This window comes from Platichthys flesus, chromosome 23, assembly GCF_949316205.1.
Source record: "Platichthys flesus chromosome 23, fPlaFle2.1, whole genome shotgun sequence".
Taxonomy (NCBI): Eukaryota; Metazoa; Chordata; class Actinopteri; order Pleuronectiformes; family Pleuronectidae; genus Platichthys; species Platichthys flesus.
Genome location: NC_084967.1, coordinates 1,205,181 through 1,218,323, shown reverse-complemented (window position 1 = coordinate 1,218,323; position 13,143 = coordinate 1,205,181). Strand labels below are relative to the sequence as shown.

Here is a 13,143-nt window from a genome sequence, read left to right as displayed (position 1 = left end):
CTGAGCTTCTCACCCTATCCCTAAGGGAGACGCCAGCCACCCTTCTGAGAAAACTCATCTCGGCCGCTTGTACCCGCGATCTCGTCCTTTCGGTCATCACCCAGCCCTCATGACCAAAGGTGAGGATAGGAACGAAGATCGACCGGTAGATCGAGAGCAATCCATCGGTTTCCTGCTAAGAGTCATGGCCTCAGATTTAGCGGTGCTGATCCTCATCCCAGCCGCTTCACACTCGGCCGATCCAGTGAGTGCTGAAGGTCACAAGCCGATGATCCAATGAGGACCACATCATCCGCAAAAAGCAGTGACGAGATCCTCAGACCACCGAACTGCAACCCCTCCCCATCACGACTACGCCTCGATATCCTGTCCATGTATATCACAAACAGTATTGGTGTCAAGGCGCAGCCCTGGCGGAGACCAGCACCCACTGAGAACGAAACTGACTGGCAGCCGAGGACCCAAACACAGCTCTCGCTTTGGGAGTACAGAGATTGGATGGCCCTGAGGAGAGACCCCCTTACCCCATACTCCCGCAGCACCTCCCACAGTTTCTCCCGGGGGACCCGGTCATACGCCTTCTCCAGATCCACAAAACACAAGTGGACCGGATGGGCATACTCCCAGGCCCCCTCCAGGATCCTTGGGAGAGTGAAGAGCTGGTCCGTAGTTCCACGTCCGGGGCGAAAACCGCATTGTTCCTCTTCAATCTGAGGTTCGACGATCGGCCGAACCCTCCTTTGCAGCACCTTGGAGTAGACTTTACCAGGGAGGCTGAGAAGTGTGATACCCCGGTAATTGGTACACACTCTCTGGTCCCCCTTTTTGAACAGGGGAACCACCACCCCGGTTTGCCACTCCTTTGGCACTGTACCCGACTCCCACGCGATGTTGAATAGGCGTGTCAACCATGACAGCCCCTCAACACCCAGAGCCTTTAGCATTTCTGGCTGGATCTCATCAATCCCTGGGGCTTTGCCACTGCGGAGATGTTTGACTACCTCAGTGACCTCCACCAGGGAAATTGACGACGAAACACCATCAACCTCGAGCTCTGCCTCCAACATAGAGGGCGTGTTATTCGGATTCAGGAGTTCCTCAAAGTGTTCCTTCCAACGTTCGACGACCTCCTCAGTTGAGGTCAACAGAGTCCCATCCTTACTGTACACAGCTTGGATGGTTCCCCGTTTCCCCCTCCTGAGGTGCCGGATAGTCTTCCAGAAACACTTTGGTGCCGACCGAAAGTCCTTCTCCATGGCCTCTCCGAACTTCTCCCACACCCGCTGCTTAGCCTCCGACACGGCAGCAGCTGCAGCCCTTCGGGCCTGTCGGTACCCTGCAACCGAGTCCGGAGTCCTCCAGGATATCATATCCCGGAAGGCCTCCTTCTTCAATCGGACGGCTTCCCTGACCACCGGTGTCCACCACGGTGTCCGAGGGTTACCGCCCCTTGAGGAGCCTAAGACCCTGAGGCCACAGCTAGCCACCGCAGCTTCAGCAATGGAGGCTTTGAACACCGCCCACTCTGGCTCAATGCCCCCAACCTCCACAGGAATGCCAGAAAAACTCCGCCGGAGGTGTGAGTTGAAGATACCTAGGACGGGGGCCTCCTCCAGACGTTACCAGTTCACCCGCACTACTCATTTGGGCTTACCAGGTCTATCCGGAAATTTCCCCCATTCCCTGATCCAACTCACAACCAGATGGTGGTCGGTTGACAGTTCCGCCCCTCTCTTTACCTGAGTGTCCAAAACATGCGGCCTCAGATCAGATGACACAATCACAAAATCGATCATTGATCTTCGGCCTAGGGTACTCTGGTACCAGGTACACTTATGAGCACCCTTATGTTCGAACATGGTGTTTGTTATGGATAATCCATGACTAGCACAGAAGTCCAAACAAACGACCGCTCGGGTTTAGATCAGGGAGGCCGTTCCTCCCCACCACGCCTCTCCAGGTGTCTCCATCGTTGCCCACGTGGGCGTTGAAGTCACCCAGCAGAACTACGGAGTCCCCTACTGGAGCCCCATACAGGACTCCATTCAGGGTCTCCAAGAAGGCCGAGTACTCTGAGCTGCTGTTTGGTGCATACGCACAAACAACAGTCAGAGTTTTCCCCCCTACAACCCTTAGGTGCAGGGAGGCGACCCTCTCGTCTACCGGGGTAAACTCCAACACCGCGGCGCTCAGCCGGGGATTTATGAGTATCCCCGCCCGGCGCCTCACGCCCTCGGCAACTCCGGAGAAGAATAGAGTCCAACCCTTATCCAGGAGTACGGTACCAGAGCTGAGACTGTGCGTGGAGGTAAGCCCCACCAGATCTAACTGATAGCGCTCCACCTCCCTCACAAGCTCCGGTTCCTTTCCCCACAGCGAGGTGACGTTCCACGTCCCCAGAGCCAGCTTCTGCCGCCCGGGTCTGGTCCGTCGAGAAAACGGGTCTTCCCACAGGTGGTGGGCCCATGGGATGAAGAGAGGGGGGGTGCCACGTAGTTTGTTCGGGCTATGCCCGACCGGGCTCCATGGCAAACCCGGCAACCAGGCGCTCGCCATCGAGCCCTCCGTCTGGGCCTAGCTCCAGATGGGGGCCCCGGGCTTCCTCCGGACCGGGTCACTTCTCCTCTCCTTTCGTTATTCATTGAGGTTTTTTGAACCATTCTTAGTCTGACCCCTCACCTGAGACCACTCTGCCATGAGAGACCCTACCAGGAGCACAAGGCTCCAGACAACACAGCCCTCAGGTTCATAGGGACACGCAAACCTCTCCACCACGATAAGGTGACGGTTCCAGGAGAGCTGCCGTATTTAATTAATCAAAAATATTCTCTCACATCATAGGTGCAGAAGAGGTTCGGTCACAGTAGGGAAGGAATACTAAAAATAATCAGGGTAGATCAAAGTTATAACCTAAAAAAAATACTACTACTACTACAAAAAATAAATGTAACAAGATAAGAAGTCAAACTTTGCACTTATTGTGGAAAATATCCTTTTTAGGTTTCTTGTCCAGGGCTCCGTGTTAGAGCTAGTCTATAGAGGAGAGGAGAGGAGAGGAGAGGAGAGGAGAGGAGAGGAGAGGAGAGGAGAGGAGGCTCTACGTGGGTCAGTTGAGCTCCTACTCAACAGATTGGCTACAGGGTCTCTGCTGGCACATTGAGAGCGTTCAGGTGAAACTCGCTCCCACTCAGTCCCAGCAGCACGTCCAACTGCTTACATAACATTCACAATAAACAACTTCCTGAGCCGCTATAAGAAGCTGTTGTTGAATCTACCCGCATGCGTATATGTGTGCGTGTCTTTGTGTCTCTAGAGCCCCATATGTCCACACACATAACACAAAGTGATAGAAGTTGTTAGCCAAGGCTACTCCAGCAGTGACCAGGATAAAAATAATTATTCTGAGGGTTGAGTACACACAGGAGACAGGAGCATGAATGTGTGTTGACTTTGGAGAGAAGTGCAGTGTCACAGAAATCTGCTGCTCAACACAAGCACCTGCTTAGCTTCAAACTCAGGTTTTAGACAAAATACTGACACTTCCTGCACACATTTCACATTAAAAGCCCTCCGTTTCACATGGGCACAATCCTTTATTTTTCTTGACAAGCTGTTGTAGTGATAGAAAGAAAAAAACTACCAAAAAATAAGTATTTTTGCTCAACAGAGAAATCGTTCCTCCTTTGGTTTATTTTTCATTGGAAACGTAACATTTTCACGCATAAAAAGAATTCACAGTAACCTCATTATCACAATATCTATAGAAAGTTTGAATAATCCAACATGATATTATCATTAATTTAGTTTATTGTGTGTATTATCTCATTTTTAGCAAATTGATTATGCCCCCAAAAATAACATGAGTGTGATTCCAGAGGTAAAATCCCAGTCACATTCTGAATTGTGACGTGATTAAAAAAGCTATCATATTGCATATCAATACAAGATTGTGAAACAATGTTATATGCTCCGTAGAAGTCAAAAGTCCATATTATATCCACTGCAAATTAAGAATAACATGTTTTATTCAATGTACAACGTCTCTGATTGGTGGAGCGTTACATTAGGTTTACTACAGGTCAACCATGATTTCTCATTCGAACATGCTGCAGTTTGTCAGATGAGGAAAAAAGTTCAAGGATGGAAATCACTACAACAAGGTTAAATTCAAGAAGCGCTAGAAGTCATTGACTCTTAAAAAGAAAAAAGAAATGTTTTGCTCTGAATAGAATAAAATTCTTAAACTGGGAGCTCACTGTTACGCTATATTAGGGTTGTGCAAATAGATGATGATCCGACTGGCATTGATTAACAGTGGAATTCTCATTAAAGGTTAACTGTGATGAATCATGTATCTTAAGCAAGTTCAAGTCATTGCAGGTTGCAGATCATGTACGATTTTACTCATCACATGAGATGTTACCCAGTTGAAATAGCAGAAAATTTAGAAAGTCAATATGTGGTAGTCAGTGTTGATATTGCGGTGGTTGCTTCACATAAATCAATGTATGTGAAACACTGAGAAGTGAATATTTTTGGTTCATTATGAAACAAAAACAGGCCAGAGGACGTCAGCTGAGTAGGCGGTGCCAGAGTGGGAACATGCTCTGTGTGCTTTCTTTGTTCAAGCTGCAGTATGTTCACCATAGATTTTGAAAAAATATCAGAGAGAAAGACGAGAGGCCAACACATGAGTCCTATCAAACCATTACAAACAGTGTGTGGCTCTGAAAGCGCTGTTTCCAGAGTCTTAAAATGATGATGATATCAGGATTCTCTTGCAAGAGGCATAAAGCTTCAGTTATTCAACAGAAAGGCTGTGAGATTATATCCACAACTATGCTGATAAATTGCATTTAGGGATTTGTAGGATCCGATGTTTTTCTGAGTTTTTCCCTTATACTTGTCAAGGTAGTCAACACCCATAACCTCTGCTGTTTCTATCATGACAATTTTGTCTTTCTTTCTCTCTCTTGAGTCCCCCGACCAAAAAGCATTGATGTAGAATCTCACTGCCGTTAACATGACCCAACAACAACCCAACATTCTGATAAATGCATAACAACCTCCACCGCAGTCATACCATTAGTAAAACAACAATTACATCATATAGATTACTCCGCTGCTTTAAGACTCGCTTGGCTGAATTATACCGTGTATTCGTTTGGAGAGAGAAACAGTCTTCAACACAGCTCGTCTCCTCTCGACAACGGTTTCTGTAAAGATGTTCCATCTTACACTTCGCACAGAGCAGAGCCAAGCCATTTTCTTTGATAGTTTCAGATCAACACAGCAACACCCATGTAGGAGATGCACTCACTCTCATCTGAGCACCCATGGGTGCAGTGGTGTTATAATGAGCTGCGGTCAGGAGCATTGTTGATTCATTTCTATCTTGAGACCGCAGAGAACGATTGCACTTTTGACCAACAAAAACGGATCTTAAGTCTGTGGTGCAGTATTTTCGCAATATCACTTACAGGGGGAATTATCAACATAAGGCCAGGTAGGTTTGGATGGCTTTTTTCCCTTAATGAATGAAATCATCATTTAAAAACTGCATTTTGTATTACCTCTGGTTATCTTTGTCTAATATTAAAAATAGTTTGATGATCTGAATCATTTAAGTGTGACAAATATGCAACAAAAAAAAAATCAGGAATGGAGCAAATGCTTTTTCACAGCACTGTATAAAGGCAGGTGCACAAAAAAAGGGGGAAATAAAGAATAAAGACATGCTACACTAAAACACCCCCATGTAACTCGAATATATGCTGAACCCCGAATGGCCCCCCATAGAATAACAAAGTGCTGCGAATAGATGCACTATGAATGTGTTTGTGAATGGGTGAATATAAAACTGTACTGTAAAGCGCTTTGAGTGGTCATCAAGACTGGAAAAGCGCTATATAAATACAATACCATTTACCATTTACTGAAAAAAAACTATTTAATCCCTGCTTACAACTGATTTTAAAGTCAGTTCCTGGACAATCCAATGAGACCAAAAGAAGAAATCTGTGTTAGTATAGTATATATGTGCTTGAGTGTACCTGGATCTCCATGCCCTGCTCCAACAGTCTCTTAGCTTGGTTCTCCACCTCCAGTCTGGCTCTACTGATCAGCAGCAGGTCATTCTCAATCACCTCAATGCCGCTCAGATCCACACCTTGTGACAGGTAGTCTTGAGAGAGAACAAGGACACAGGTCAATACGTACAGTAAATACACAAACACACAAGAAATAGCATGTTTTTTGTAAAATCTCCCCTACATTCCAAAAGCGCCATATGCTCATGGTAATAAGTAAGTAAGTAATTGTATTGTTGACAAATGCAAAAACGTATTTATCTACCGTGTGGAAACTTGCCTTTGGTTTTATCATAAAACCAGTCATAAAAACCTAACAATTCTAGACTACTACACACTATATCACATTAAACTACCACACAAGTAACTGCAGCAGATTCAGGAAGACCACCTGTTTCCAAATCTGCCAGATTCTGGTTTTATGATACCTTAAAGCTTGTAGGACAAAAAGTTTTGATTACAATTCTATTAGTTATTAATGATGATTATTTTCTCCCAGAAGGTAGAAAATCTAACTGTTCAGTGGATCGATCAGGAGAGTCATAAATACATCTTTCAGCTTTACTTCTCTGTTCATCATACTACTCTGCTGCTTTTGTGGCCTCCCAAAGATTGACTGTTTTTTCTGCTTAGTGTTGACGACCACATGATTGTGTAAGAAGATGCTTTCCACAAGGCCCTCACATACTTTCCAGGACATGCAGAACAGCTGGTGTCTTGAGAGACAGAGTGCTACTGTTGCTTCAACTCTTAAGGTTGGTTGGTATAGTTGTTGTAAATGGACTGCATTTATATAGCACTTTCCTACTGTTAATGACCACTCAAAGCACCTCTCGCTACAAGTCACATGCACATACGCTGCTCCTATTTATAGATGCTCCTCTGTCACACATCCCATTCCCCCACTCACTTTAGAGTTTAGTGTTTTTACCCAAGGACGCTTTGACATGCAGACTTAAGGAGCAGGGGCTAGAACCATGGACCTGCAGTACCTCCTGAGCTGCCCCACTGTATTGGAGTGTATTGCATTTCTTGTGTTTCAAGTGTCAATGTAAATGCAAAAGGAAACTGAATACTAGAAACAATATATTGTATTGAATACAACGCCACCAGGAAATCTGAGTAACAAGTTTACACTTTTCTGTTCACACACTTCCGTGTCTGAGCATTTAGATATTCACACTTAGCTTTTCACTGTTATTGTTTTGGATCTGTACTGCATCACGTTGGTTTCTCATTCAAAATTTAGAAATGTGAACACAACCATAATAACAAAAGGCAGATTATACCTTTGACGTTATTTAAATATAAAATAAAAAGCAACCAGACAAAAAGTCAACACTATAACATGAATAATGTAACTACATACATTAATAAATAATAATGTTTGATAAAAAGCTTTGTTAGCCTAGCATATTACAAATTAAATGTCCAAAAAAAAGAAAGAACACTTAAACAAAGTTGTTGATAGATGAAATGGCTCGGTGAAGATGAATAGGAGAGTTACTATCAAAATAAATAAAAATAAAATAATTGTACTAATGGCAGCAATTTAAATTAATTATAAACTGTGAACTTGACAAGTTCAGTTTGTCCCACATGTTATATAATGACCTGAAAGTTTTTTACCCGATTGTTTTTCCCTGTTGATTTATTGTAGAGCTGTGTGCAATTTCTTTTTGCCTAGCTGTCGTTGTCTCTTTCTGTCTCACATACTGACATGTCTGTCAGAGTCAGACATACCATCGGCAACACAGGGAAAGATACTGCCAACTGCCAGTTTGCCTTCAAACGCAAAAGAGGCAACAGCTATATAATGCTCAAACTCAACAAGAAGTTTGTAGACTAGTGCTCTAAAGGTGGATCAAATTTTAACCAAAAGTTTAAACATACAGTGGAACAGCAGCATTTTTACTTTTTATTTTAGCTTACATGTGGTTCATGTCTTGACATGTCCTCCCAAAAGTTCTTAAATGTTGTGTTGACATGTTAAATGTTTGACATGTTTAATGTCATTGCACTTATATTTGTAAAGATTCTCCTATAATTAAAAATAAATGTTTTTGGATTGGATTTATGACCCCCTTGTCCCTATTTGCACTGTATAGGAGCTGCCCCCATCAAGTAGTTTGAAGTAACTAAGTAACTTTTATTTAAAGTACATTTTAAATGAAATACTTTTTACTTTTACTTGAGTAGATTTTTAGATGGGTACTTTTACTTATACTTAAGTAAAATTGCATCAAAGTAAAGGAACTTTTACTTGAGTAAAAAATGTCAGTACTTTTTACACCTCTGCTGCCCAGTCAGTGGGCCATCAAAACATCCATGAGGTTTTTATTATCCTCTTAGACAGCCAGACTGAGATTTAAAATCTCTGTCTTTATACCTGTCATTCGGTCTCTGTTGTACATGTTAGCAAGCGTTTGCTCTAATGCAAAACACTACAGTTTATTGTTTCAAGGTTTTTCCATTGACACCAGGGGATGGTTTCTTGAGATGACTGACTGGTCATGTAATCACTTACACAACAATAGCTCAATCAATATCAATCTTCAACAACACATCTTCTTTGTGATTAAATTATTATATTTCGGATATTAAACTGGACAGAGAAGATGACAGTTGGACTCATCAGCTCGACAGATTTGTCAGCAGCACTTGTTTCCGAGAAGCACATATCCCTTCTGACTGTGTGTTAAACATTTCCATCCTGCCCTGTTCGTTTACACAGGCCTGGTCGTACAGTATATTAGAGGAAGATATAGTGATTTTAATTTGTAAAGCTTCAAGGAGCAACTGAGGAGTACCCAATTAGAGAAAAGGAAAGCACATCAGTCTATGAATAAAATGTGTGTATAAAATCTATCTTTGTTCATGTCATTTCTACGACACTGAATATCATACTGAATATAGTTAATTGTAATCATTCAACCTGATACTGAGTAATGTAGTATTTTGTTCCAATTTGACCTAACCATTCACTAGTAGGTGGCAAATCTGTCGAATTGTACCTTTCAGCTGACACAGAGGCAGTGGTAGTGTTGCTAGAATCAGGGTAACGTAGCATTTGTCAAGATTATCACAAATAATATGCTAAATTATTTTCTAAATAATATTCTCATTGCCACGACCACAAATGCAAATGTTTGAGTGAGAGGCTCCGGATTATCTACAGACCTGGCCCCCTAGTATAAAGACACAGAAATCCCCAAAAAAATCCCAAAAGAAAAAAAGATCTCCCAATGAAAAGGCAGTGTAATACATGCAGAAAACGCACATGAAGATGTTGAGATTTTTTGGTATTAAGAGCCAAGAAAATCCTGTAATCTCTACTTTGGAGTCAATGCGTCACTTCCTGCCCCTGTCTGCTGCGACCGGCTGCTCCACCTCTCGCCTGAATAATGCAGAGGATTTATTGCTGTTGTGAACGCATCTTTGCAGAGAACCTCCCGATGAGTTCTTCATGTGTGAAATCAAAGTCTGGGTTAAATCCTGATCGAATTCTCCAGACCCCAGACATCATGTCTGAAAACGGCTGTTGAAATTCAATGTCATTGCAATAACCAATTCTAAACCAGGAACTGACAATGCAGGATTTTTTATCTGAGGTTGGTTAAAAAAGAACATCAATAACCAAGATTAAAGGTTTTCCACAGGGAAATACTGCTATTTATATCCCACTGTCACATTACATCCGGTTAGTACTCAGCCATGAACTGTGTTTTATGTTTGTCTACAGGGACATCTTTGAGAAATGACCTACAGAGCCCAATAGAGTGTCAGCTGGAGGAGATACAGAGGCAGCGTTTTTGACATTAACAACGTTGCTATTACTAAAAAAACACGTTTAAAATGCAAACAAAGAAATAGTGTGCATGTGGATGTAAAATACAGTACATTTGACATTTCATTTCCACCTCTTTGACCATGAGTTTTGGCAGTTATAGAATGTACTGAAGTCAATGTCCTCATACAGTGCTTTATGCACTGCACACATTCCTTATATTAGATTAACTGGCATGGTAAAGACTGAACAGATTTTACAAAGCAGCTTTCATGAGAAGCAAACAACGTATCCGCAGCTGCTGTATGATACCCTTTGAAAATAATGAAAATAGTGATATACTGTAGATAGTAATCGGTTGACAGTGGAATAAAGTTGACAGAGAAGTCAAATGGCGGTGGTCTAGTGGCAGAAACTTGGACTATGGGCAGAGAAGGTCTCTGGTTCGTCTCTGGTTCGACTCCACGGAGAGACAACAAAAGACGAACCTGGATTGATCTGTCCAAAAATCCAAGAGTCTCCCTACCCTGTCTAGTGCCCCTGAGCAAGGCACCTTACTCCCCAAACATCTGCTCCCCGAGCGCCGTACATGGTCGCTCACTACTCTGTAGTGTCCTGCACCAGATGGGTAAAAAGCAGAGATTAAATTTCCCTACCGGCAGGAGTGTGCCTTTGCATGTCTGTGCATGTGTTTGGGACAAATAAATGGATCTTAATCTTAAATTACTTAATCTTAAATTACTTTTAAATGGAGAAATGTCTAATGTTTGTCCAAAACCACCGACTAGTTAACTTACAACTACATTTAAAAACAGCTCTTTATATGTGGTAAATATGGATATGATTTGATATGAGTATATATAGTACACAAAGCAGCCAAAACCTTTAAAAGAAAACAGTTCGCTATATATCCTTTTTTGTGGCAATTATCTCAAAGCCTGCTAAAGATCTGTGAACCAGGACTGGTACTCTTAGGGCAAGAAGTTAGAGTGTCATGTTGACATGTCATCCAGAGGATGCCTACTCTCCTAAAGCGTCCTAAGGCTGCTCTGTTCTCCTTTCTCTATTTCATGTAGTGATTGTGCTGTGAATCTTTGAATCTTTTCTTGCAGTATTTTGAGCACTGAAAATACTGCAATGTATTATAAACACCTTCTTTCTGTGTTTCCATGGAGACCACTTTCTCCACACATACTGGTAAGATGAATGTGGTCAAATGTCTTCAGTGGCAAAATAACTAACTATTCTGACCTGCCAGGTTGATCAACTTGGTCATCTCAGTAAAATGCAAAGTCAAGAGAAAAATGCGGTTGTACTGTTAAAATACAGATCATAAAGTCATTGCAGTCCCTACAGCGGTGCATGGAGACATGCTTTGGTCCTGCTGAAGTTAGAACTGAGGCCCAGAGCAATAACATTCATATGTCAGTGTCAGGAGAGAACCGACAAAAACCGGGACTTTTGTCTTACAGGAATCATTGTAGCACATGTTCCTCTGAAGATTTGCAATGCTGGCTTTTTTAACATGGACACCCAACATCCCTGGTAGTCCATTGTGAGCATGAATTTGTACTAAAGAAAAGCAGACTAAATACAGTCTGATACCATTTGAATGGGAAAGTGTGAACTGCAATGTATTTGTGTGAACAATAAAAAGAGAAGTTTAAAAAGGTATTTTCTCTACATACATGGCCAATCAATGCATGTGACTGTCATGTTGTTGGTTTCTCAAGGTTACACATATAGTTGGATATCTGCCCCCAAATTCCAATATCGAACAGGTGACAAGATACACCTTTTCAAGATGCAGTGGGATGATCAGTCTCACCTCTAAAATTAGATACATGTTAGTTTGCAGTTGATTTTACTGATATGAATAAAACAGTTAACTGTACTTCCATGAAATCGAAACATGAAATCTTTCTTTATCCTGTTCTTGTTCATTTCTTTTGTCTCAAGTCCAACCCACTTTTGATTTCAGCCCTTATCTAAAATTATTTGTTTTTTAAAACAGTAAGATAAAACGATACAGGGAAATCAGCCTCTCAATATAAGAGGAGAGGTGTGGAGTGTTGGGACTGATAGCAAACCATTTTAGATGTGCTATTTGTCTAGAGCAGCACATTGTTTGCTCTTCTTCCAAGAGAGACAGAGAGATGGAGAGTATTATCAGGCAGGTGGCGGGCTGAGACACAGAGGATTCGGGGAATTTGACAGAAGCCACATTCAATTCAAAAGCAATCCGCTCAAAGCCTCAACCCAACAACAAAGCCTGCCAGATACCACGATGGAACAGCTGAGCCCAGCATCCCTTTGCATGTTTAGATATGTTTGTAAGAGAAAGGGGAAAAGGTGAGGTTAGTCCTTTCTAACTTGTGTCATAATATGGTCAGGGATAAATACACACACACACACACACACACACACACACACACACACACACACACACACACACACACACACACACACACACACACACACACACACACACACACACACACACACACACACACACACACACACACACACACACACACACACACACACACACACACACACACACACACACACACACACACACACACACACTAGAAAGGAAATTGTCATTTTCCTTTCTAGCTTCAATTGTTGTTTTCCATATAAAATGTGCTTGGTTTTCCATATAAAATGTGCTTGTATCCATATGAGCACCATTGGGTGTTTTAGTCTTAAAATGAGCTGTGGTCCGTTGCTTTGGGATTTCACATCTATCTTGAGGCAGCAGACACCATTTGCACTTGCGACCAACAAAAATTGGTCTGAATCCAATATTGCAGTGTTTCACTGTATTTCAGTATCAAAATAATTCTTTAGAATTTGTATTAATTATTGATTATTTGATTAGCACAATTAATTAGCACATATATTACCACCTAGCAAATTTGCCATTACAAAAGCAATATATCAAGGTAAAAGTGCACCTGTTTTTTAAAGGGATTGGGAGACGGCACATGATTGATTTAGACACTACATGAATCCCTTTGAAGCATGCATCTGGTGCTGCAACATTTCCATTGTTAAACTCACAAAAGTGGATTCAGACATGGACTAAATGATCTTGCTCCATGTGCTCTAGACCATGAGATTACATCGTCATAGCCTTGTGTTCATTCCCAGGGGGAACAGATGTGCCCGTTTTCAATGCTGTGGAAATTTAATCAGCTCAATCTTCATTGGACAAGAGATGACCGTTACCAATCATCGCAGGTAACCCATACGAGAGCCTAC

General features: G+C 42.3%; 1 protein-coding gene across 1 annotated transcript in view; it reads right to left on the bottom strand.

Moving 5' to 3' along the window:
* The window catches only part of cog5 (component of oligomeric golgi complex 5), a 52,660-nt gene that overhangs the window by 17,514 nt on the left and 22,003 nt on the right, over nucleotides 1–13,143 (bottom strand). Inside the window, exon 7 of the mRNA XM_062382590.1 lies at nucleotides 6,054–6,184. Coding sequence (XP_062238574.1) covers nucleotides 6,054–6,184 — 131 coding nt within the window. The remainder of the gene's footprint in view (nucleotides 1–6,053; nucleotides 6,185–13,143) is intronic.